The sequence below is a fragment of the Calidris pugnax genome, unplaced genomic scaffold, assembly GCF_001431845.1.
Source record: "Calidris pugnax isolate Ruff unplaced genomic scaffold, ASM143184v1 scaffold128, whole genome shotgun sequence".
In the NCBI taxonomy this organism is placed as follows: Eukaryota; Metazoa; Chordata; class Aves; order Charadriiformes; family Scolopacidae; genus Calidris; species Calidris pugnax.
Window position 1 is genome coordinate 2,480,916 of NW_015090851.1, and position 25,077 is coordinate 2,505,992.

General features: G+C 59.0%; 1 protein-coding gene across 1 annotated transcript in view; it reads left to right on the forward strand.

Moving 5' to 3' along the window:
- Positions 1–77: 77 nt before the first annotated feature.
- The window catches only part of CELSR3 (cadherin, EGF LAG seven-pass G-type receptor 3), a 32,645-nt gene continuing 7,645 nt past the window's right edge, over positions 78–25,077 (forward strand). The window contains exons 1-23 of the mRNA XM_014943177.1: positions 78–2,872; positions 10,110–10,742; positions 12,335–12,557; positions 13,011–13,126; positions 13,996–14,084; positions 14,491–14,648; positions 14,861–15,024; positions 15,474–15,599; positions 15,775–15,944; positions 16,190–16,375; positions 16,525–16,635; positions 16,906–17,074; positions 17,629–17,770; positions 17,962–18,082; positions 18,402–18,585; positions 18,679–18,780; positions 21,296–21,390; positions 22,129–22,338; positions 22,811–22,994; positions 23,495–23,644; positions 23,857–24,037; positions 24,344–24,511; positions 24,828–24,954. Coding sequence (XP_014798663.1) covers positions 226–2,872; positions 10,110–10,742; positions 12,335–12,557; positions 13,011–13,126; positions 13,996–14,084; positions 14,491–14,648; positions 14,861–15,024; positions 15,474–15,599; positions 15,775–15,944; positions 16,190–16,375; positions 16,525–16,635; positions 16,906–17,074; positions 17,629–17,770; positions 17,962–18,082; positions 18,402–18,585; positions 18,679–18,780; positions 21,296–21,390; positions 22,129–22,338; positions 22,811–22,994; positions 23,495–23,644; positions 23,857–24,037; positions 24,344–24,511; positions 24,828–24,954 — 6,456 coding nt within the window. The 5' untranslated portion in view covers positions 78–225. The remainder of the gene's footprint in view (positions 2,873–10,109; positions 10,743–12,334; positions 12,558–13,010; positions 13,127–13,995; positions 14,085–14,490; positions 14,649–14,860; positions 15,025–15,473; positions 15,600–15,774; positions 15,945–16,189; positions 16,376–16,524; positions 16,636–16,905; positions 17,075–17,628; positions 17,771–17,961; positions 18,083–18,401; positions 18,586–18,678; positions 18,781–21,295; positions 21,391–22,128; positions 22,339–22,810; positions 22,995–23,494; positions 23,645–23,856; positions 24,038–24,343; positions 24,512–24,827; positions 24,955–25,077) is intronic.

Sequence of the window (25,077 nt, forward strand, 5' to 3'; positions counted from 1 at the left end):
TCCCCCTGGCGCTGCCCGCCCCGCGCCGCCCCGACGCGCCCGCTGCCCGCCCTGGCTCCGTCCCCGGGGCGGCGGGGCCGGCGCTCAGCCCCCAACCGGCACCCGCTGTTCCCCCAGTACAACTACCAGGCGGAGGTGGCGGAGAACCAGCCGGCGGGGACGGCGGTGGTGGCGGTGGCGGCCCAGGACCCCGACGGGGGCGAGGCGGGGCGGCTGGTGTACTCCATGGATGCCCTGATGAACAGCCGCTCGCTGGAGCTCTTCAGCATCGACCCGCGGGCCGGGCTCATCACCACCACCCAGGCCCTCGACCGGGAGAGCATGGAGCTCCACTACTTCCGCGTGACGGCCACCGACCACGGGGCACCCCGTCTCTCCGCCACCACCATGGTGGCCATTGCCGTGGCTGACCGCAATGACCACGACCCGGTCTTTGAGCAGGGCGAGTACCGGGAGACCATCCGGGAGAATGTGGAGGAGGGCTACCCCATCCTGCAGCTGCGGGCCACCGACGTCGACTCCCCGCCCAACGCCAACATTCGCTACCGCTTCGTCAACGAGCGGGCTGCCCACGCCGTCTTCGAGATCGATCCCCGCTCCGGCCTCATCACCACCAGCGGGCCGGTGGACAGGGAGAAGATGGAGAGGTACTCCTTGGTGGTAGAGGCCAATGACCAGGGGAGGGAGCCAGGGCCCCGCTCCGCCACGGTCAAGGTCTACATCACGGTTCTTGATGAGAACGACAACACCCCTCAGTTCAGTGAGAAGCGCTACATCGTCCAGGTGAGGGAGGACATACGGCCCCACACCGAGATCCTGCGTGTCACTGCCACGGACCTGGACAAGGACAACAACGCGCTGGTCCACTACAACATCATCAGCGGGAACAGCCGGGGCCAGTTCTCCATCGACAGCGTCACTGGGGAGATACAGGTGGTAGCCCCGCTGGATTTTGAGGTGGAGCGGGAGTACGCCTTGAGGATTCGGGCTCAGGACGCGGGACGCCCTCCCCTCTCTAACAACACCGGCATGGTCAGCATCCAGGTGGTGGACATCAACGACCATGCCCCCATCTTTGTCAGCACACCTTTCCAAATTTCTGTCCTGGAGAATGCTCCTCTCGGCCACTCTGTCATCCACATCCAGGCCGTGGACGCAGACTATGGTGAGAACTCACGCCTGGAGTACAAACTGACAGGGGTCTCGGCCGACACACCCTTTGTGGTGAACAGTGCCACGGGGTGGATCACAGTCAGTGGGCCCTTGGACCGGGAGTCGGTTGAGCACTATTTTTTTGGGGTAGAGGCTCGAGACCACGGCTCTCCATCTTTATCTGCCTCTGCCAGTGTCACCATCACTGTCATGGATGTCAATGACAACCGTCCCGAATTTACCCAGAAGGAGTACTTCATCCGCCTGAACGAGGATGCAGCTGTGGGCACCAGCGTCCTCAGCGTCACAGCAATTGACCGGGACGTGAACAGTGCCATCACCTACCAGATCACGGGGGGCAACACGCGGAACCGCTTCTCCATCAGCACGCAAGGTGGGATGGGGCTCATCACTCTCTCTTTGCCGTTGGACTACAAGCAGGAGAGGCGCTATGTGCTCACCGTGACGGCCTCCGACCGCACCCTGCGTGACAACTGCCACGTTCACATCAATATCACCGATGCCAACACGCACCGACCCGTCTTCCAGAGTGCCCACTACTCTGTGAGCATCAATGAGGACCGGCCTGTGGGCAGCACTGCGGTGGTGATCAGTGCCACGGACGATGACGTGGGGGAAAATGCCCGCATCACATACTACCTAGAAGACAACGTCCCTCAGTTTCGCATCGATCCAGACTCTGGAGCCATCACTCTCCAGGCAGAACTGGACTATGAAGACCAGGTCACCTACACGCTGGCTATCACTGCCAAGGACAATGGGATCCCCCAGAAGGCAGACACCACTTATGTCGAAATCATGGTGAATGATGTTAATGACAACGCCCCCCAGTTTGTCAGCCCTCATTACCAGGGCATGATCTCTGAGGATGCACCTCCCTTCACCAGTGTGCTCCAGATCTCTGCCACTGACCGGGATGCCCACACCAATGGGCGAGTGCAGTACACCTTCCAGAACGGAGAGGATGGGGATGGAGACTTCACCATAGAGCCCACCTCAGGGATCATTCGCACTGTCCGCAGGCTGGACCGGGAGAACGTTCCCATCTACGAGCTGACTGCTTACGCTGTTGACAGGGGCATCCCTCCTCAGAGAACTCCTGTCCATATCCAGGTCACCATTCAGGATGTGAATGACAACGCCCCTGTCTTTCCCGCTGAAGAGTTTGAGGTCTTGGTAAAGGAGAACAGCATTGTAGGCTCTGTCGTGGCCCAAATCACAGCTGTTGACCCAGATGAGGGACCCAATGCCCAGATCATGTACCAAATCGTGGAAGGCAACATCCCCGAGATATTCCAGATGGACATCTTTTCTGGGGAGCTCACAGCCTTGATAGACCTGGATTATGAGACAAAACCCGAGTACGTGATTGTAGTGCAAGCCACCTCAGCCCCTCTGGTCAGCAGAGCCACGGTCCACATCAAGCTCATTGACCAGAACGACAACAGCCCTGTTCTCAAGAACTTCCAGATCCTGTTCAATAACTATGTGTCCAATAAGTCCAACACCTTCCCCTCAGGGGTCATAGGGAAGGTCCCAGCTTATGACCCAGATGTGTCCGACCGCCTCTTCTACACCTTTGAGCGGGGAAATGAACTGCACTTGTTGATTGTGAATCAATCGAGCGGGGAGCTGAGGCTGAGCCGTAAGCTGGACAACAACCGTCCGCTTGTGGCCTCCATGCTGGTGACCGTCACAGGTAAGGTGTGACAATCATTAAACCTTCAGTGCCGCTCCATTGGGGGGGTTCTGTGTGGTCCCCCTTGGGCAGCCTGTTCTGCGCTGGGGGGTGCAGGTTGTGGATAGGCAAGGAGATTTGAACTGGGAGTTGCTTCAAGTCGAGGAAATGCTGGAGGGGCTGGGAAGGGGGGCGGTGGGGCCATTGCTGCAGGGGAGCGCTTTGTAAGGGGGCCAAGGCCGGAGGTGGTCTGCAAGAACAAAGCATCGTTACTCAGCTGTGAGTTTCGCTTGTAGCTGCTAGTGAGACACCTTTGGAGGTGCCGTCACCAGCGAGGCTGTGATGTGTGCTGTAGGGTTCTGGCTGGGCAAGCAGCTGGTTCCCAGGGTGGCCAAGCCACCAGCCCAGGGGCAGGCATGCTGCTTCACTCCCAAGCCTGGGTGGCTCTTCTCCCTGCTGGGACCGAACGCTTCCCCCGCTGTGCTTGGGAGGGAGGGATTGAAGAGGGACCCCTCTTAAAAATACCTGTCTGCTGGTAGCAGTCAGTTCAGTCCAGATTCTGGCTGTGGCACCTGCCCCCTACCTGCGCTTTCTGGTGGGGCTTCTAAAACTCGTGGTTTGGGCAAACCAGGACAAAACCCTGGTACCACCTTTCTGCAGCCACCTTAGTGTTGCAGGAGACAGCTGTATCAAACCTCGGAGCGTGGTGCTTGAAACTCTCGTGTTGTGTGTGTTGCCGGAGTACCCAAATGCAGATGCTAGGGGTGGCTGCCGGGGTGGCTTTGGAGAGTGTTGGGGTCCCCTCCAGCCAAGCTGAGGGCAGGGCAGAGGTGGACTTAGGGGCTTGTCTGCGAGCAAGTGGGGTTTGGATCTGGAGCTCCCGGCTGCCCGAGCTTTGCCTTCACCGTCAGCCTTTCTTTGCTTGCGGATGCGTGATCTGAAATGGAGGCACCCGTCCATCGCTGAACGGAGGAGCAGCTCTGGGGGAGGGAGGGAGGGCGAGAGCCCTCTTTGGAGGGGCCAAGCGCTGAATTATCGAGAGTGCCTGGGGAGCCGTACGTTACATCGTGATGCTCCCTTGACCATCAGCTACCAGCTGCCCTCCCTTTTTCACCCTCTCCCTCTCTCTATCCAGCTGATTGAGCAAGGGGGGAGGATTTATTTCAAAAGATGGAGCAAGGGCTTTAAGAGGAGACCTCTTCAAGGCAATCCTGCCTGGCCAGCACCAGCCCGTCTGTGGGTTTGGGCTCTTTGGGGGTTAATTGTAACCACAGGGCTGGCTGAGATGGGGTGCAGGCACACACATGCCCATCTCTGGAGATGGGGGGTGGTTTTGACCTTTCCAGCTTCTGCCCGAGTGTGTTTATGCAAAGCCCTGCCTCCTCGCACACTTAACCCTGCACAAAGGCAGGAGACAATCACGTCCTGAAGTCCTGCATCCAGCCGCCTCGCGGCCAGGGGGCCCTTGCAATTAGAGTGTCGTCATCTTCCAGCGGGAAGGGAGACGGGGAGAGTGCGCTCATGAAGGAGGGGAGAAGATGGAAGGGAAAGAGCTGTACTGGGGAGGGAAGTGAGGCACTGGAAAACGGGCCTTTTGTTGGCTTTGGTACTGGCTGTGAAGGTCTGGTTTTGATTTTTCTGTCTTTATTGTCTGAAGCCCCCTGCCCAGCTGGCAACCCCATCGTCCCCATGCTGTCACTGTGTGCAGGGGGAGGGTGAGCGGGGGGGTTTGCAGAGCTGGCCAGGACATCCAGACCCTGCTGCATTGTTTGCCTGAGCTCAACACCACGCTGGAGCACCTTCCTCCTGCTGGAAGGCAACAATAGCACCTAGGTGGGTGCCCCGAGTGTCACCCAGCATCTGAGGAAGGAGCTGTTTCCCTGCCTGCCTGTGAGGTTTGTGGTCCCTTAGAGGACGGCTGGATCCCCCTAAAACATAGGACAACGGGCCTTTCTGCCTGCCCGTGAGCTGTGTGTGTTCTGAGCTCAGCCCCTTGTAGGAGGCAGGGAAGACTTGGGCCATCACAAACCAGTGCCTTTCCAGAGGGACTGGCAGCCACAAAACTGACCCCAGCTCCTTGTGGATGTGTGAGTACCCGTGGCTGCTAAAAACTGCTCTTGGCCACCAAGGATGCAAGGCAGTGGGGTGGTGGAGCTGTGTCTGTTGCCGGCAGCACTGTGTGAGATCAGGGCATTGCAGGAAACTGACATGATACTGACTTTGAACCATTCCAGACTGGTTTCTCTGGGCCAGGCTGCTGGGCTGGTGGCCAGGGTGCATTGTCCCTCTGTCCCTGAGCTGCACTGGCCTTTCACAACTCAGGAGCTTCCTCCCCTGTTAGGTCCATCACAGCTGGAGGTACTGACCACAGAGTTAGGGTGGGAGACTTAAGGATTTTCATTCCTGGTTAGGGAATGGTTTTGGAGAAGTCTTGGTTATTACGTTTTAGTCCCTGTCTTCAGGGCTACCAGAAAAGTGACATTAATACTCTGTGCTGTGTAAGGGGAGTCTGATTTACTTCTGAGATCTTTTAACCTGTCAAGTGTCATCCAAATCTTGAGAGGTCTGCCAAAGCCCTTCAGAAGCGGTGAGGAATGTTCACCTTACATGTACCTTTCTCCTCTTTTCCTAGCTTCTCCATCTGGAGGTGTTTTACTGTTCCTCAACTGCAAATGTGAAAGCTACCCCCATCTGTCCCCATAGCACCTTCTCCATCTCTGGGTTGGCCGCTCAGGGTGTTGGGGTCAGAGTTCTGTTTCTCTTGGATGTTGACTCAGCCGCTCTGAAGACAGGGCAGGTGATGATGCACCCAAGCCTATTTCTGAGCTCCTGGTCTCCCAAAATGAGGGATGGTGTGTCCCCTCCTGGATCAGGGAAGCTGTTTGAGCTGAGCTGCCTTCTTCCCAGTCCCTGGAGCTCCTCAGGAGGCTGAAGGCCAAAATGTTTGTTGTAGGGAAGGGGAACCTCTGCTAGTGATGGCTGCTTGGAAGCTGTTGGAGTGGAGCATTGACTGGAGCCCATGCCTTGTTCTGCACGGCAGGCTGGGTGCTGCCCAGGGATCTGGAGACCTCCAGTATGGGGCGACAGGAGAGATGGGCTCTTGTCCTGGCAGAGCCAGGAGACTGTTGGGCAGCGGCCAGCAGCCCTGCTCTCCCCAAGAGGTTTCCAGTGCAGGCCTGGAGCTCCATTCCCAGGCTGACAGCACAGATGCCCAGGAGGAGTCTGCTGCTCGCCCCGCTCTCCGGCCAGAGCTCTTCTTTCTGTAGCTTCATTGCTTTTGAAGCTGGTAATTGTCAGTCTTGGAAGTGCAAACATGATGACCTGGTGCTGCCTGGCACGGGGGTTAGAGCCTCTTGTGTCCCTTCTTTCTGTTCCTGTCCCTGTAGGCATGTTTCCAGGACTCCTCAGTTCTGCTGCATGAATATTCACCAGGCACCAGCTCTCCAGCCACAGGATTTAATCAGAAAGGCTGAGCATTCGTGATTAAAATGCCTCCCAGGGGGGTCAGTGCCTCCAGCCAGCTTTGAGCTTTCTTTTGGTAGCTTTATTTTTTCCCCCCATTTGCAGTGGGTCATTCTCTTAACCATCTGCTTTCCCTTGGACGGATCCGAGGTGGGGGGCAGCCCTGGGTGTGATGCAGAGGTGGGACAGCATGTTATAGGGGACTTATGGGAGAGGGCTGTAGGGACCAAGAACTGTCCCCACGTTGCTGTGGGGAACCGGGAAAGGAGCATTTGGGCTTTCCTGCTCTGGAGTGGGTGATGCCAAAGGCATTAGGCACCTTGCAGCTTGCCTTCTTCCCCAGCCATGGCCTTCTTGCTCTCTGGAGGCGTTGCTGGACTCCAGCCTGCCCCAGGACTCAGCATCACATCAGCCAAGGCTTAATAACAGCCATAAATCAGGCAGACGTCTGCCTGCCTGTTGCTGGGCACGAGCAGCCCTTGGGGAGAGCGAGAGCTGTCCCTCAGGCCTCATGGCTGCTTCTGGGTGAACCACGAGCCAGAGAGAAGAGAGCGGGGGGCAGCTGGGCTCAAACTGAGCTGGTGCTTGCCTTGGCCAGAGAGGCAAACTGCGAGGAGACAACAAAGGGAGAGGAGAGGGACTGGGGATATGGCTTAGCTTCCTGCTGAGAAGGGAGCTGGTGTCAAAGTGGTGGCATCCCGGGGTGCTGCCTCACCAGGTAGTCCCTCAGGGAGAGATGCCAGGCTGCTAGTGGCTTGGAGAGCATCTTACACCAAGCATGGCTTTCCCCTCACTCCACCTCCCTGGGGCTGGGGGCTCTCAGCAGCTCATGAGCCTCTTGCAGAGAGAAGGTGCCTCAGGGAGCACAGGTGATGGTGTGGGTTCTTTGCACTGAGCCCAGGCGCATCTGAACCCCCTGGCACATCCAGCCAGGTGCTGGATGGAGCTGGTTGGTAACCATTGCTCATGCTGCCTTCCATGTCAGAAATGGCAGGGTGTCACACAGAGGAGTGGTTTCTCACCTGGCTTCCATATGGGGTGGGAGCAGTTTGATTTCAGAGAGAAGCAACCCCCCCACCCCCTTCCTCCAGGAGATTAGCTCTTGTGTGACTGTTCTGGCACCGCTGCTCCCCCATCCCAGCGAGAGCCTTATCTCCATAGCACCAGCCCTGGCATGAAGGCTGGTGCTTGCGCGGGAATTTGCAGGGTCGCCAGAAAGCTTTCACCTTCTGAAGAGCAGAAGAGAGAGAGAGGGGGGGGGAAAGGGAGACATTTCAATCTTTAAATCCTCCTGCAAACTTAAATCCTCCTGCAAACTTCAAACGGGGCTGAGGGAAATCAAAAGGCTTTGCAGCGCAGCAGCCATGGGAGGAGAGGAGCAGTAAAGGCAGCTTTGCACATGAGGCTTGGAGTTGGGGCACAGGCGGGGGACGGGGGGTGGCGTTTACACCCCTGTTCCTCATTGGGGCTGGGGCTGACGGGGTTGCCAGGAAGCCTTGTGCCCCTCCTGCCACCTCGCACTGCGCTGCAGGGGATGAAGCAGGGCTGAGCAGGGTCTGGCTGGGTTTGCCAGGCTTGTTTCACACATGGCCCAGGCTCAGGCTGGCCAGGGCTGTCTGGAGGCAATGGTCTGGTTCGTTAGTCTGTCCTGTGCATCCTGGTAGTGGCGCTCATTTGAGCAGCTGCTGAGGTTACTTCTGGGAGCATGGGAGATGTGCCCCGCGGCTGAGGGTGGAATCACCTTCAAGATTGCGGGTCCCTCCCTGCTCTGAACAGCACAGGGTGGTGTCATACCCAGGCCAAGAGATGGGCAGAGTTACACACTCTCCTGTGTTCACACCAGCAATGCACTGTCGTCCCTCTGGGCCACCGTGGGCTAGACCGGACCATGGTACCTGTGGTGCAGGTCCTTCTAATGGACTGGAGATGCCAGTGTGCTTGGTTATAGCCCACAGGGCTGCCCCCTGGGCTGTGAGCAGGCACCTGAACCCAGTGTCCCCAGGGGAAGGGGATGGCTTGCATTTGTCACTCATTGGTCACTTGTAGGGGATGTTACAGCAAGGTTTGGTACCCAGGGATAGTTCTGGGAGTTGCTGTTGAGATGTGCTGATGTGAACGTTGTCTTGGTGTGATGATGGAGAGCCAGGTTTCCAGGGAAATGTAGGGGTTTGAGGCTCTCAGGTGGATGTGGGGTGGGAGATGGGAACAGCAGGCAAAGGCCTTGTGCTGCTGGTGTTGGGGTGCTAGCAATGGGCTGGAAGACAGATCGCCCCATTTCAACAGGAGCAGTGAGGTTCTTGATGAACCTTGTTGAGCGTTTCTGGGGGTTGGTGTGGTGCTTGTTTCACCATGCTGAAGGCTGACTCTGCCTGCTGCTGGAGCCTGTGCTGGGGGCAGAGGGCCCAAAAGGAGGGAGACTGGGAGAGGTGTCCTGGAGCAGCAGGCAGGCTTCTCCCCACTGGTTGTCCCAGACAAAGCTGCTAGCAAAGGTGCCCAGGTGGCCTGAGCGAGGGGGACGTTGACAGGCTGCTGTGTGGGGTACTTCCTGGCATGGAAAGGAGAGCTAAAAACTGAAAAACAAAACCACTGCCCAAACTTCTGCGTGGGCAGAGAGGGGGAAGGCAAAAGGGCCAGGCAGCTTGCATTTGGGCAGTGTAAAGTGGTGAGGCCAGGGAATGGGCTGGGGCAATTGTGCTCTGGAAGGGACCAGTGGGAGTTTTATCTGAGCAAGGTATGGGGCTGCTGCCTGGCAGGTCCCCAGCTGGGGTAATTACAGTCTCTGTCTCTCTGGGAGGGGGTGCTCTGTGCCTGCCTGTGCTTGTAGCAGGGGTTTCCCGGAGGAATTATGAACATGGTCACATCTGTCTGTCCAGCTCCCATTTTGGCCAGTGTTTCCTAATTTGCAGTGGGTACAATGCTTCGCAGTAGTGGGATCTGTTGGATTTCTGGGAGCTGGCTGGGTGGGGAGAGGCAGGGGCCCCCAAATTGCATAGCTGCTGGGGTGGGTGCTGTGCTGCTGCCTGTCTGAGCTGGTGCTGTGCTGTGCCCCTGCAGTGGAGCTGTTGGCACGGGAGTGGGCTTAACCTGGGGGTGAGAAGGGCCAAGGTGCTGGGAGAGCAGGCGGGCACGCTCCAAGTGTGCGGGCACGCTCCTGTGTTCCTGCCTGGGAGATAACTTGCACAGTGCTGGATCCCGAGGGGAGGGAGTTTGTTTCCAAGGAAAATAAAGATTAAAGAGAATTAAACAAACCAGAGATGGACCGAGGGAGGAAGAGATGTGGAGCAGATGGTGAGAAGGGGGGAAAGCAGGCAGACCAGCACAAAAGCATTGGAGACCCTGGAGGAGAGAGGAAGGAAATGGCAGGAAGAGAGCACAGGGAAAGGCAGCGTGGGGGAGGCAGCCAGGGCACAGCGGGGAAGCAGAACACCCGGGGCCTTGGCATCGACTCCTGTATTTGTCCAGCCTCCTGCTGGGACTTCCTTCTGCCTGATTCTCAGGAGCATCTTTGTTCCTTAGAGCTCACTTTGCTGCTGAGATCCAGGACAGGGAGGAAACCTGAGAGTTCTCTCAGTGGAGAGCCTGATGGGAGGGAAGGTGCAGCCACACTGACCGCTCCCCATCCAGCCCAGGTGGCACCCTACTAGCCGTCAGCGTTGTGGCTCCAAGCTTCCATAGCCAAGAACTTGGGCCTTCTGGGGGCTGCACTGGGGTGCAGGGCTCTGCCCTGGGGTGGGAGGGACGAGACCCTCCAAGCAGGAGGCAAAGACCTGCAGTGTGTCCCTGTTCCCTCCCACAGATGGGATCCACAGCGTGACGGCTCAGTGCGTCCTGCGGGTGATCATCATCACAGAGGACATGTTGGCCAACAGCATCACGGTGCGGCTGGAGAACATGTGGCAGGAGCGCTTCCTCTCCCCGCTGCTGTCCACCTTCCTGGAAGGGGTGGCCACCGTGCTCGCGACGCCCAAGGAGGACATCTTCATTTTCAACATCCAGAACGACACGGACGTGGGTGGCACGGTGCTCAATGTCAGCTTCTCGGCCCTGGCACCACGGGGCGGGCGCTACTTCAGCTCAGAGGAGCTGCAGGAGCAGCTGTACATGAAGCGCATGGCGTTGACGGGTGCCTCCATGCTGGAGGTGCTGCCCTTTGATGACAACGTCTGCCTGCGGGAGCCCTGCCAGAACTACATGAAGTGCATCTCCGTCCTCAAGTTCGACAGCTCAGCCCCCTTCATCGCCTCCCCCTCCACTCTCTTCCGGCCCATCCACCCCATCACTGGCCTGCGGTGCCGCTGCCCGCAGGGCTTCACTGGGGACTACTGTGAAACAGAGATTAACCTCTGCTACTCCAACCCCTGCCTGAATGGTGGGATCTGCACCCGCAAGGAGGGAGGATACACGTGCGTTTGCCGCCAGCACTTCAGTGGTGAGTGCCTGGGGCTGGGGGCTGCAGGGGCACCGGTGAGCGGGTCCCTTGGTGCTGCTGTCACCATGGTGGGGTGCCCATCCTCTTTGCCTGCTGAGGTCCAGCTCTGCTCCCGCCTCTCCGTGTTTCCATGGCGCTGGATGCGCAGGGCTGAGGTTGCCATAGAAATCTGTCTTGTAGGGAGGTGGCATGAAGGGCTCCTGGGGACCCTGGCCACCACCTCCCAGCCTTTTTCACAGAGCAGAAGGACCAAGCTGGACCATGCCAGGCTGGGGCACAGGAGGCTTATGTCACCAATGGGGGCTGGGCCCATCAGAGGGGCTCATGTCAGCCTGTGCCGATCTTCAGCTGATCTGGCAGAAGTGTGGAGCCCATGCTGGCCCCATCTGCTGTGAGTGAGCTGCTGCCCACCCAAAACAGAAGAGAAGGCTGGGCCTAGCTGCTCCACCAGGCAGGATCTGATCCAGGCAGATCTGTTCCTAGCCATGGGTGGAATCCCTGGACTGACCAGTGCCTTGTCACCACAAGTCCCCAGCAGGCTGTGGAGGGCCATGCCTGGCCACTGGCAACCTGGGGTTGAGGGATGGTGGCCTGTGGCTATTGGGAAGGGAGCCCCTACCTTGCCTTCTCTGCTGAGAGAGAACACGGCAGCAGATGGCTGCCTTGGAGCTGCTCTCCTGGTGGCTCCTGGTGAGATAAGCAGAGTCAGTGGTAATTAACCCCCAGCATTTGAAGCGTGAACAGCCATTAGCAGAAGGGTTAATGAGCTGATTTCCCTGTCACTTTGTGCTGTCTCCTTATCCTCCCTGCATGCCACGGAGCAAGTAATGGGAGCAAGGCCTGGGGCGTAGGACTGCAGCCGAATGGTTCCCTGCATGGTGTGGGGACAGCATGGGAAAAGGGGCTGGCCATACCCCCTGCACTGCTGAGCTGGCTTTGGGCGCCCCATTACCCATGCCAGCAACCTGCAAGGGTACTTGGTATATATACCCTTGCACAGGTATATAACCTCATCTGGCTGGTTTCTACTTGGTTTTTGCTCCTACTTTTCTGGAGGTCCAAGAGGTTCCTGGGGTGGGGGGTGAGACTTTCATAGCTATTGGCAGGGGATCTCGGTGTTGCTGGGCTGTCCCCATACACTGGGGCCAGGACTGCAATGCCTGTCCCACTGCCTGTGGTGGCAGTGCCCAAGGAGACATCTCCAGGACTTCCCTGACTTGTCTTTGCCTCTTCATCCTTAGGACTGTGCAGCCCAGCTGTGGCCAGTCCCTTCCTGACCCATTCCAATGCCATCCTGCATCCAAACTTGCCTTTTCAGCTGGAGCTGACATCCCATCCAGCCCAGGGGCTTGGGCTGCAGGGCTGGCATTGGTAGCTAGCTTGCTGGCTGCTGTGAGGAACACCTGGGTGCACCTGGGTTGTCACATTGTTCGTCTGCCCCCAGCCACCCCACAAGCTCCTGCTCCTTGGCTACCCTGCCCCAAACCCAGGCTGAGGTCTGCAGTTCCCAGGGCAAGGAGTGGATGGGTGGCTGCTGCGTGGGTGCCCCTGGGCCAGGACATGTCCCAGGCCTCCCGTCTTGTTTCCCCCAGGTGAGAACTGTGAAGTGGACAGCCGCTCGGGTCGCTGCATGCCCGGCGTGTGCCGCAACGGGGGCACCTGCACCAACGGTGCCGACGGGGGCTTCCGCTGCCAGTGCCCGGCGGGCGGCTTCGAGATGCCCTTCTGCGAGGTGTCCACACGCTCCTTCCCACCACGATCCTTTGTCATGTTCCGGGGTCTGCGTCAGCGCTTCCATCTCACCCTCGCCCTCTCGTGAGTCCTCTCCCTCCTCCGCTAGACACTGGCACCCACTGGCTTGCCTGGCCCCACTCTGGTAGCTCTTGTGCACCCTGGGCCTGTCCAGGGACTCTGATGCTCTCCAGACCCCTGCGTTACTGGCTTTGCCTTGCCATCGGGCTGCCCTGGCACCTTTAGCCAAAGGGCTCTGAATCTGCACTGGCATGTCTCCCCTGGCAGCAGCTCATCCCTTCAGTGCCTCTGTCCTTCCCTGCTGCCAGCTCTCCTGCCTCCATGGCAGGCCCCCATGCTCCCCAGGCATCCTCTGGGTCAAGCTTCCAGACCCTTCCCAGCTGGGCTTGCACCTGGGGCCAGGCCCAGGTCTCACCCTGTCCCTGTGCTGGCACACTGGTGTGTGACACAGGAGAGTGGGGATGTCCACGTGCTCCATGTGCACACCCTGCCCTCCTGCTTCCTCCTTTGCCCCAGGTTCAGCACCGTGGAGCCCAGTGGCCTCCTGCTCTACAACGGGCGCCTGAATGAGAGGCACGACTTCCTGGCCGTGGAGATCATCCAGGGGCAAGTCCAGCTAAAATACTCCACAGGTAGGCTTGGCGCTGCCTGTCGCAGGATTTGTGCCATGGGACCTGTGAGAAGGCCCATGCTGAGCAGGGAAAGCGGGGTGCTGCTCTGGATGGAGCCTGCACTAAGGGAGACAGGGTTGAGAGAGGTGTTGGTGAGCATCAGCGGATGGCATGGAGGACAGGTGTGTCTCAGGACCATCCCTAGGCTTAGGAGTGCAGGTGCAACAGGGAAAGTGTGAGCACAAACTGGGATGTTCCCTTCTGGGGTCTCCCCCGCTGTTCTGCTCCATTATGTCATTGGGAGGTTCATCTCCTGCCTTATCGTGAGCTGGTCTGGAGAGCAGGAGCCTCTTGGGAGGGTGTTTGCTATACTGTTGGTGTCGTCCCTGCTGCCTTCTGCCATTGCTGTGCCCATCCTGCCTGCCCTGAGTGTCAGGACCAGCTGCCAGGAGCACTGGGCTCCCACATTAACAACTGGGGCTTTCCTCCTCTCCTGTGTCCAGTGCTCATCCCCTCTCCCCTGCACGCAGCACCTGGTGGCCATCCTGCTGCTGCTCTACTTGTGCTGGTGGTCTCAGCGCAAGGCCCACCAGCGAGTGGCTGGTGAGGGGCTGACCATGCGGTGCCAGGACACCCCGGCCACCAGCCTGAACAGGGGAGCCATCCTGGGGTGCTGGCTGCCAGGGCCAGGGCTGTGATTCCCCCTGCCCTCCTCCTGCTGAGAAGGCCACAGCAGGCAGGGGCCGGCATGCTGAGCTTGACTCTGAAGCCCTTCTCCATCCCTGCGTGAGGGCTTTAGCAGCACGGAAGGTTTGGTGCCTGCAGGAGGGGAGGACACGTCTGAGGGCTGTCTGGCTTTCCTTGTTGTGCCACCATCCCTGTCTCCACAGGAGAGTCCAGCACGGTGGTGAGCCCCTACCTGCCGGGGGGTGTGAGCGATGGGCAGTGGCACACGCTGCAGCTCCGCTACTACAACAAGGTACGTGCCCCCTGGCTGTCCCCCCACACACCGGGGTCTCTCTCCCCGTGAGGCGTGAGCGAACGGCTCTGGCTGTGCCCCACGGGGCAGGCTGTGGCGAGAAGGGAGGGGTGGTTTTCTGCCCTGGGTGATGGATACAGTGGAGCAGACAGCTGGGTGCAGGGGAGGTTGACCCTCAGGACCACATTTGGAGGCTGCAGGAATGGACTCCACGCAGTGTCCTTACCCATGTCCATCTCTGGTGCTGCTTCCTGGGCTCGGCTGATGTCCTTTCTGCTTCAGTCACACCTCCAGCAGCGTGGTGGTGCCTGAGCCATTCTCAGGCCCTTTTCTTGCTGTCATGTGAGCCCTTGGGTGGCAGGGTTTGGGGGCATGTGTGCTGCTGACGCCCTGTGTTTGGTTTCAGCCCAAGGTCAGTGCCCTGGGGGTGGTGCAGGGCCCCTCCAAGGACAAGGTGGCCATCTTGACAGTGGATGAATGTGATGCCTCAGTGGCCCTGCAGTTCGGCAGCGAGATCGGGAACTACTCCTGTGCTGCAGAGGGTGTGCAGACCAGCTCGAAGAAGTGAGTTCCTCGGGGACTGCTGGGCAGTGCCGTGGTGGGGAGAGGAGAAGGGCACTCGGGTCCCCCTGTGGGGTCAGCCCTTCATATCTGGCATCGTGGCTGTGTGTCCCTGTCCCGGAGGATGCCTGCTTCCCAGCCCCTCACGCTGGGGAGCCGGCTGGCTGACCTGAGGTCTCTGTGGCTCTTAAAGCCCCGGCCTTCTGTCCTTGTAGGTCCCTGGACCTCACAGGTCCCTTGCTCCTTGGAGGGGTCCCCAACCTGCCAGAAAACTTCCCCGTCACTCACCGGGACTTTGTGGGATGCATGAGAGACCTGTACATTGACAGCAAACGCATCGACCTGGCCTCCTACATTGCCAACAACGGAACCACTGCAGGTACCGGTGCCTCTGCTCCTGCCACCCCTGCCCTGGGAATTGTCCCTCCTGCTCACGCAGCAGCACTGCTGGGTTGTAACAGTGGTGGGGCAGCACAGCTGGAGCTGAACAGCTTCCCATCAGGGAAGGGGGCCTCCAGATCACCCTCAATGAGCCAGTCTCGGTTCTAGCTCATGTTCTGAGAACATCCCCTGATCCCAAGGGCAGAGCCTGCAGAGGTGGCCTGTCTGGGAGATGCTAGGTAGTCAGTCCAGCTCCTGTCGTTCTTCTGGCATAAGGAGAAGCAACAGCCTTGATCCTCATCCCTGAGCAAGCAGGGTCTGTGCTGAGAGGCTGGGCTTGGCCCTCTGGCAGCCAGGGAAAGGGCTGGTGGATGGTGCTTCTCCATGTGTGTTAGGGGGGAGGTGGTAGCAGGTCAAGGCTGATGTGGGTGACTTTGATACCTCCAGGCTGCCATGCCAAGCACACGTTCTGTGACTCCAGCCCCTGCAAGAATGGTGGCACCTGCTCTGTCAGCTGGGGGACCTACTCCTGCCTCTGTCCTGTTGGCTTCGGGGGCAAAGACTGTCGCCACCGTGAGTGAGCGGGTGCTGCTGGGTGTGGGCAGGGTGGGTACAGGCAAGACTGCTGGGTTTGCTTGTGGAAGCAGAGTAAGGGGGCCATGTGAGCTGAACTAGCTCTGTTGTCCCTGCGTCTAGTGCTCCCTGTGTAGTGCCCATCCCTTCTCCTTACCTCCACTTTCCTTTCCAGCCATGCACCATGCCCACTATTTCCAGGGCAACAGTGTCCTGACCTGGGACTTCAAGACAGACGTGAAGATCTCGGTGCCGTGGTACCTGGGGCTGGCGTTTCGGACGCGCCAGTCGGACGGGGTGCTTCTGCAGGCCCATGCTGGCCAGTACACCACCCTGCTCTGCCAGGTAGGGCCACAGCCTCAGCCACAGCACTGTGCCCCAGCCTCTACTGCCATCTGCCTCAGGAGAGCAGGAGGACCCTGCCCTCTGTGTTGACTCCAGCCCAAGCAGAGGGTGGTTGTGGGGAGAGGTGTTTAGCAGGGCTGGATTTTCCTCCCCTTTCTCAAAGCTTGGGAGGAGGGTGGGCTGGAGGCAGCCAGAGCTGGCAAGGCCTCCGCTCACTGCTGCCCTTGCTGGCTCCCTCTCTGCAGCTGGCTGGGGGCCTGCTCTCCTTCATGGTGAGCAGGGGGTCCGGGCGCAGCACCAGCCTCCTCCTGGACCAGCTGCAGCTCAGCGATGGGAGATGGCACGACCTCCAGCTGGAGCTGCGGGACGTCCGCAGTGGGCGAGACTCGCGCTACGTCATCACCCTCACCCTGGACTTTGGGCTCTACCAGGTAAATGCTGCTTGAGATCCCAGTACCAGAATGGGAACCGTGAGGGATGCTTGGCATATATGGGGCTGGGCTGGGCCTCTGCAGCCTCAGAGAGGGCTGGGGCAGGGGTGATGCCAGTTGCCCCGTGTTTACTCCCTGTCCTTCTACAGGACACAGTGGTTGTTGGAAATGAACTGCATGGCCTGAAGGTGAAACACCTGCATGTGGGAGGAGTCCTGGGTTCTGGCGAGGTGCAGAACGGGCTGAGGGGCTGCATACAGGTGAGTCCATTGCTCTGAGCCTTCCCTTTCCAGTAGATCTGTTACATGGAGGGATGGGAATGCAGGCCTGGCAGCTGCTGCTGGCATCCATCCTGCTGGTGATACACTCCTTCTGAGCATTCAGGCCTCTGAGGTGCGGTGGGGCGGCCATAAATCAATACGGCAGGGGTGATGGGGGGTGGCTGTCCCTGGGGGTGTGTGGGGGGCAGTAGGACTGGAGCCTTGCATGTGTGCCCTGGCTTCACCATGAATTTGTCACCTGCATTGCAGGGTGTGCGACTGGGTGACAGCATCACTGGGATGGCGCTGCCCAAGCCCAGCCATGCCCTGCAGGTGGAGGCTGGCTGCAGCGTGCCCAGCCCCTGCGACTCCAGCCCCTGCCCTGCCAACAGCGTCTGCAAGGACGAGTGGCAGAGCTACTCCTGCGTCTGCCAGCCAGGTAGGGCCTGCAGTGCCCTGCCACCCCTTTGCTCACACGCCTCTGTGTTTTCTCCTCTCCCCCTGTCGCTCCCTCCTGGCATGTGACTGCTCTCCTGTCCATCTCTTGGGCAAGTCATAGAATCACAGAATGGTTTGGGTTGGAAGGGACCTGAAAGATCTTTGAGTTCCAACACCCCTGCCATGGGCAGGGACACCTCCCCCTGGACCAGGCTGCTCAAAGCCCCATCCAGCCTGGTTTTGAACACCTCCAGGGATGGGGCATCCACAACTTCTCTGGGCAACCTGTTCCAGTGTTTCGCCACCCTCACAGTAAAGAATTTCTTCCTAATATCTAACCTAAAGCTCCCCTTTTTCAGTTTAAAACCATTACCCCTCATCCTGTTGCTACACTCCCTGATAAAGAGTCCCTCCTGGGTCCCAAAATCCTCACCAGATGCTCATTTTGTGGGGAACAAAATCCTTCCAGAGCCCTCTGAATCCACTCCTTGGTGCTCTGGCTACTCTCAAGGGGAAGGTGCTCGCTTTACATCATGCTGTCTGTCCACACCTCAGGGTACTACGGAGGGGACTGCGTGGATGTGTGTCACCTCAACCCCTGCAAGAACAAGTCAGTGTGTCGCCGCAAGCCAGGCTCACCTCTGGGCTACGTGTGCGAGTGTGGAGGGAACTTTTTCGGGCAGTACTGCGAGCACAGGTGAGACATGGAGCACAGGGCAGGGCTGTGGCCTCGTGCCTGGCTCTGTGCTGCCCTCTCATCCCAGCTATGTGACCAGAGGCCTCTCATTGCCACCCTGGCTCCTTGGAGCTGCTGAGCAGCCGGGCTGGTGGAAGGAGAAGGCTCATGGGATTTGGTTGTTGTAACAGCAGAGTTATTTCTCTCTGTAGGATGGACCAGCAGTGTCCAAAGGGCTGGTGGGGGAATCCGACCTGTGGGCCCTGTAACTGTGATGTGAACAAGGGCTTTGACCCCGACTGCAATAAAACCAACGGGCAGTGCCACTGCAAGGTGAGGAGCAGCTGTGCCCATGGGAACGTGGCCCATGGCTTGCCTGGATCCCTGCTTGTCCTTGATGCTGCTCCTTGTTCCCTCCAAAGGCCTGGCAGATGCCCAGGCACTGCTTTGTGTGCCGGCCTCTGGACTGGATCCATGCTCAGCTCTCCTGTGCAGCCCTCCTGCCCCAGCACGGTGATGATGGGGGCAGTGGGGGTCCTTGCAAATTGTGAGAGCCTGGCCCTTCTCTGCCCCAGCTCCTGCGGTTCCCCGGGTGCTGGCCTCAGCTGCTGTCCTGGTAGGCTGTCTGATGGCTGTCCCTGTCTCCCTCCAGGACTTCCACTACCGCCCCAAGGGCAGCGACACCTGCCTGCCTTGTGACTGCTACCCGGTGGGCTCCACCTCGCGCTCCTGCGACAAGGAGACGGGCCGGTGCTACTGCCGGCCCGGGGTCATCGGGCGCCAGTGCAATAGCTGTGACAGCCCTTTCGCAGAGGTGACGCCCAGCGGCTGCGAGGGTGAGTGTGGGCACTGTGGGGAGCTGCTGCTGTGGGGCTTGGCATCAGGGGCCTCCCCCTCTGACCAGCCCCTCGGGGTGCGTGTCTCCACAGTGCTCTATGATGGCTGCCCCAAAAGCCTGAAGGCGGGTGTGTGGTGGCCCCAGACTAAGTTTGGCTTCTCGGCTGCGGTGCTGTGTCCCAAAGGCTCCTTGGGTGAGTGGGGGATGTGATGGGGAGGGGGCAGCCTGACTCTTCTGCTGGGGGCTGTAGCAGCCCCAGCACTATCACTGTGTTCTTGTGTTTTCCCACTCCTGTTCAGCTGGGCTTGAGGGCTGGGGGAAAGAAGTTGGAGGAGAAAATGCTACAGCCTGGGGGAGACCAGAGGGGGCTGGGAACAGGCTGTAGGGGCTGGGAACAGGCTGTAGGGTCTGGGGCCATCACCCAGCCCCTGGGCTGTGCAGTTCCCTTGGTGTTGGTCCATACCTGCTCCCTGCTGATTTTTGGTTTCATTGGGCTTGAGGCTGGGGTCAGGCCTGGCCTGGCAGCTCGGCTCAGCCATCCCCACCATCCCCACCATCCCCATCCCCAGTGTGCCCTGTGAGGGCAGCAGGGCACAGTGTGCCGTTGGGTGAGTGTCTCGGTTAGGAGTCACATCCCGAGCTGGAGGAAGCTGTCCTCAGTGATGGAGCAGGGCGTCTGGGACTGTAGGGTGGTGTGGGCTCCAGGGCACAATACAAACCCTGTCCTTCTCCAGCCGTTCGCCCCAGGAGGAGGCAGTTTCGGCTCCTAACTGTTGTCGCTTCTCTCCCTGGTTCTCTCGCCCTCCGTGCTCAGGCTTGAGGGGTGCAGGTAAGGTTGTTCCCATCTCCCCTCCCCTGTGCTATAAGGGCTGTGCCACGCGGCTTTCCTTCCCTGCTCCCTGCCTGGCACCCCGCACACCCCTGCACTTTTCCTGCTGCTTCTGGAGCTGCCGAGTGTCTTCCCAACGCTTTGCCTGGCCTCACCGCTCCTACACACCTCTCCCCTTCTCCCAGCACACTAACCAGCACACTAACCAGCACAAACCCGGCTGCAGCTGCATGCAGCCCCTGCCACCCACTGTCCTGAGCCTGCAGCTCTGGCTCCGGGCAGGTCCCCACGCTGCTCCCTGGCTGGGATGGATGCTGGCTCTCCCGGGCTGGTACCTGCTTGCTTAGGCTGGGAGGGAAGGAGCTGGTGCTGAGCAATGAATGGGTATCCTACACGCCTCTCCCCTGCTCCCAGCACACTAACCAGCACAAACCCGGCTGCAGCTGCATGCAGCCCCTGCCACCTGCTGTCCTGAGCCTGCAGCTCTGGCTCCGGGCAGGTCCCCACGCTGCTCCCTGGCTGGGATGGATGCTGGCTCTCCCGGGCTGGTACCTGCTTGCTTAGGCTGGGAGGGAAGGAGCTGGTGCTGAGCAATGAATGGGTGGTGAGGCCTGGGAGAAATGGCCATGGGGTGTAGGAAGGGGAAACTGTTTGAGCAGGGGACAGGAGAATGGAGACAGGATCTGATGGACACGCTCAGCACAAGGTCCTGTTCCCTCTGCCTGGCTGGCAGGGGGAGGCAGAGGGATACGGGGGGCTGGATCCTGCCCAGATCTGCAGCTGAGCCAGTCTCTGTTCTCTGCCGGGGGAAGGCCAGCAGTGTGGAGGTTCGTTTGTTCTCCTTGCTCCCAGCTGCAATGGCACCAGTCCCTGTGCTTCTGCAGCTGGGGGAAAGGTGGCTGGGGAGGACAGCTGGGAACTGGAGGTGGTGGGAGGGGGCATGCTGGTCACTGGGGCTTTTCTGAGAAGCAACGGGGTTCTGCTCCAGGCTCCCCTCTCCTCACCCTGACCACACTGCTGCCTTCTCCCACTCATGGGCACATGGGTAGGCTCATGTGCCCTGGTGCCTTCCCCAGGAGGGGATCTGCAGTCCTGCCAGGTACACTGAGGTTGCCTGGGTTTCTTTTGCTCAAAATGTGTGTGGAGACACTCCCGGCCCAGGACACTGCTCTCCATGTCAGCGTTAGCAGCACTTTTGGTGGTGATTAACAGCTGATCCCATTCGTTACTGGTAACACACTTGTGAACACACAAGTAGTGCTTGGGCCCTGGCCAGAGGTTGGGGTCTTGCGCTGAGTACTGAACCTGCACCACTGGATGGGCCCTCCTCCATCCCACTTGGTTGCAGGGACTCATCTGTGGGGTGGGTTTGCCCCACAGCAGGGGTGTTGTCCTCCTGGCGTGACTTTCCCCTGTAGAGAGAGGCAGGACCTCAGCAGACATTACAGGCTGTCAGCCAGGGGATGCCTAGAGCTGCATGGACTTCAGTAGTTTGGGGTCAAATGTGTCCTGACAACACGGACACGTATCCACCAGGAACCAGGGGCTTCTCCAGCCTGAGCCCTACCAAGTCACTTATTCCTCTTTGCAATTCTGTGTGATGGCGCCTGGTGTGATGCAGACCAGAAGCGCACACACAAACCCAGCTCCTGGAGGGAGGGGATGGCAGCAGCTTGCTGAGGTGATGCAAACCAAGGGTGGAATGGGTTGCACTGGTACAAAGCAGGAGGATGGCCCCGGGTTGTTACAGGCCCTCCCATCATTTGCCGGTGCTGCTCTTTGGGATTAGCTGGTGCAGAGGGTCCCTGCTGGAGGGGTGCAGCAGGGGAGCCATTTATCCTGTGCTGAATTTCAGACATGTCCTTTCTCCTGGTTTTAGGTGCAGCCGTCAGACACTGTGATGAGGAGAAGGGCTGGCTGGAGCCAGATCTCTTCAACTGCACTTCACCTGCCTTCAAGGAACTCTCCATATTGGTAATCTTCTCTCAGCTCTGCAGCCCTGACAGAGCAGGAGCTGTATGAGCAAGGGCTCACAGCCAGGTTTCAAAAAGTTCAGCTCTCCATGAGAGAGTAGGGATAGGACACCTAGAGTAGGAGAGGGCCTTGTCACAGTGCTCAGCACCTTCCTCTTTGTATCTCCTGTCCCCAAGCCCATCCTGTGGGAGCACTGATCTGAGATGAAATTCACTTGCCTTCATCTAATGCAAGTGGCCTCATGAGAAATGGTCTGTGTCCTGCCCCAGTATTTGAAGGGAAAACAACCAACCCTGAACAGGCCTGAATTGTTTGAAGCTGGTGGGATGTCTGCTCCATAGGACATCTGTAGCCCCGAGACTCTGTCTGTGACAAAGCCATTTGAAATATTCAAGCAAGTTTATTAAACACTTGCATTTTGCCTAGGCTGAATTGTAACTGAAGCCAGGAGAGTTTCTAGGGAAGTATCGCTAGATGCTTGTCCTGTCCTTTCATCTCCTTTGTTCTGTTGTGCACAGCACTGGGTTAGCTGGCTCAGTGCAACCCCTGGTGTGTTTCTGGAGGCTGGTTGCTGGCCAGAGATGCTCCCTGTTCTAGTGGGCACCACTGTGAGTGTCTGTGGCTTGTGCCAGGGTTTCAAAAATAATCTCCAGGCCAAGCAGGGCCTGCACCATCCCAGTTTTGCAGTGAGGAACCCACTTAGTTGTTTAATCCCCTCCTTTCTTCCCCCACTGGCAGCTGGAGGGCTTGGAGAGGAATGAGACTGAGCTCAACACAATCGAAGCCAAGAAGCTGGCCCACCGGCTCCGGGCTGTGACGGACCACATGGACCACTACTTTGGCAACGACGTGCACATCACTTTCCGCCTGCTGTCCCGTCTCATGGCCTTTGAGAGCCGGCAGCGTGGCTTTGGCCTGACAGCCACGCAGGATGCCCATTTCAATGAGGTGAGTCCCCCAGATTAGAGTGGATTCTGATGCTGCTTCTCTTTATCATCTACCCTGAGACTGGGTCTCTGAGATGATCGAGGATGTTGTGAGACCATGTCAGGAACTGGGCTCCCCAGTGCCACACAGACATTGGCCCACAGGAGCAGGACTTGGTGGAGGCCACCTGCAGGGCTGGAGCACAGGGGGAGGAGAGGCAGAGAGCTGGGTTTGCTCAGCCTGGGAAGGAAAAGGGAGGTCCTATTGCTACCTGCAAGTCCCTCGTGGCAGGGGGGCAGGGAAGATGTCTCTGTGGGACACTGGTTGAGGAGTGTTGAGGGTGGGGGCCCATCATAGCAGAAAGTACCTCTCTTCCCTGAGCCCTTGTGCAGCAAGCTGGGCAGAGAGCACAGTGCTGCAGCCTGGGGGTGGGAAGGACAGAGCCCGAAGGCAGTGCTCCCCTCACCCCCTGCCCCATGTGTCTCCCGTGCAGAATCTGCTGCGTGCAGGCAGCTCCGTGCTGGCGCCTGAGAACCGGGAGCACTGGGCCATGCTGCCACACAGCGAGCACGGCAGCGCCAGCCTCATGGAGCAGCTGCGGGACTACTCGGGCACGCTGGCCAGCAACATGAAACTCACCTACCTCAACCCCGTCGGCGTCGTCACCCCCAACATCAGTGAGTAGGAGCTGGCTGGTGGTGGGGCCTGGCTGCAGCGGTGCAGAGCCACTTCTCCATCACACCCTGTCCCCTTAACTCCTCACCTCACTTTGCCTCAGTTAGAGTGCTGATAATGTCCTTTCTGGTGCTCTCAAACGTGGGGAGGTGTTTGTGAGAGACATCCTGGTCCCATCCCTGCCTGGTGTAGATGACACACTACCAAGAGCCAGCAGAGCTAGGAGCGTGCTGGCTGCTGTTATCTCCCAGCCTAGTGAAAAAGCTGCTGACCTCAGTGGCAGAAGTACCCTGCCCAGTGGCTGGGCAAGGATCTGGGCTGGGAAGGAGCACTGTGGGTGCTGAGATCTCACGTCATGCCCAAACACGGGACACATCCACAACCCAGCCTATGGCTTATATGGTCCCTTTGCCAGTGACTTCAAACCTGGGGTGTGCCGGGGCATGGTGGCTCTCCAGGAGGCTGTCCTAGAGCTGACTTTCACTCCCTTGCTCCCCTGCAGTGCTGAGCATCGATCGCATGGAGAACCACTCCCACATCCGCCGGCGCTACCCTCGCTACCACAGCAGCCTCTTCCGGGGCCAGCCCGCCTGGGACCCCCATACTCACGTCGTGCTGCCCCTGTCAGTGCTGAGCCCCCCAAAAGCTGAAGGTGAGCATGTGGGCATCACTCAGGGAACAGCAGGGGTGGGTGTGGAAGGGAAGATGTGCTGCTCCTGAAACCTGGCTTTGTCAGAGCTCCACAAGTCAGCCTTGAGAGCTTATTGCTTCCGACTTCACCACGTCCCAAAGGCTCCTGGTGGGCTCACAAGCTGCCTTCGGAGCAACATGTGAGTGTTCTCACCATCCCCTTGTGTGCCTCAGCTGCCTCCACGGCGTTGCCCACACTGCCTGGGGGTGAAGGGAACTACACTGTGGAGAACTCCTCCCCGAGGCAGATGCTGCCAGAGCCCGAGCCCGCTCTCACTGTGATCATCCTCATCATGTACCGCACCCTGGGGGGGCTGCTGCCTGCACGCTACCAGGTGGATCGCCGCAGCATCAGGTACGTTCACCTCCCCTTTGCTGTCCACAAGCAGCAGTGGAGAGAGGCTGGCTGGGCTCTGCTGTGCCCCCTCCAGCAGTTGCTGAGTCCATCTGCAATGGCTTGGGTTTGATTCCCAGCCAGATGATCTTGCCATGCTCTGCCTGTTCCCCACCTTGGCGTTGCTCTGCCTGATGTTTCCTGACTGCATGGTGTGAGCTGGGTAGAGCTGTTCCCTCTGGGACATCAGTGCAGGATGCCTGGGAAGTCCCCAGAGGGCTGCAACTGCCAGGCACAGTGATAGTAGAGCTTTGTTGCTCCTTGCAGGCTCCCCAAGAATCCTGTGATGAACTCCCCCATCGTGAGTGTGTCTGTGTTCAGCAATCATACCTTCCTGCGGGGGCCCCTGGACACCCCTCTCGTGCTGGAATTTCGCCTGCTGGAGACGGCCAACAGGAGCAAACCTCTCTGCGTCCAGTGGAACCACTCCAACCCGTGAGTCAAGCACAGCTGGGCCACTCGGAGCTGCTTTCCCCAGGCACCTCCTTGTTCCTCAAGGCTGCCTGACTGTGACAGGCTGTGTGCCTCAGCAGCACTGGGACATGGGGGTTTCTGCCCTCTCCCAGGGCATTCATTCCTGTTGGGAGGGTCCCTGCAGGGCTCTGGCTCCAGTACTTCAGCTGTAGGAGTGCAGTTGTATCTGCTGGTAGAAAAGCCTTGCCAATTGCCCCTCTTCTCTGTGGTTCCTTCCCCACACACCACACTCATCTGTCTTCTCTCCTAAGTGCGCTCTGCTTTTTGGTGGCTGCAGGACCAACCCCTCCGGCTTCTGGACAGCCAGGGACTGTGAGCTCGTGTACCGAAACACCACACACGTCCACTGCCAGTGCTCCCAGTTTGGCACCTTTGGGGTTCTGATGGACAGCTCGCACCGAGAGGTAACCTCAGCCCGCGGGGCTGTGGGTGGTGGTGGGGGTTGTTAGCCACTGGGTCCCAGAATAAGTAAGCATAGGCAGAAAATTCCCTGTGGGACACAAATAGAGTCTGAGAGCTCAGCAGGC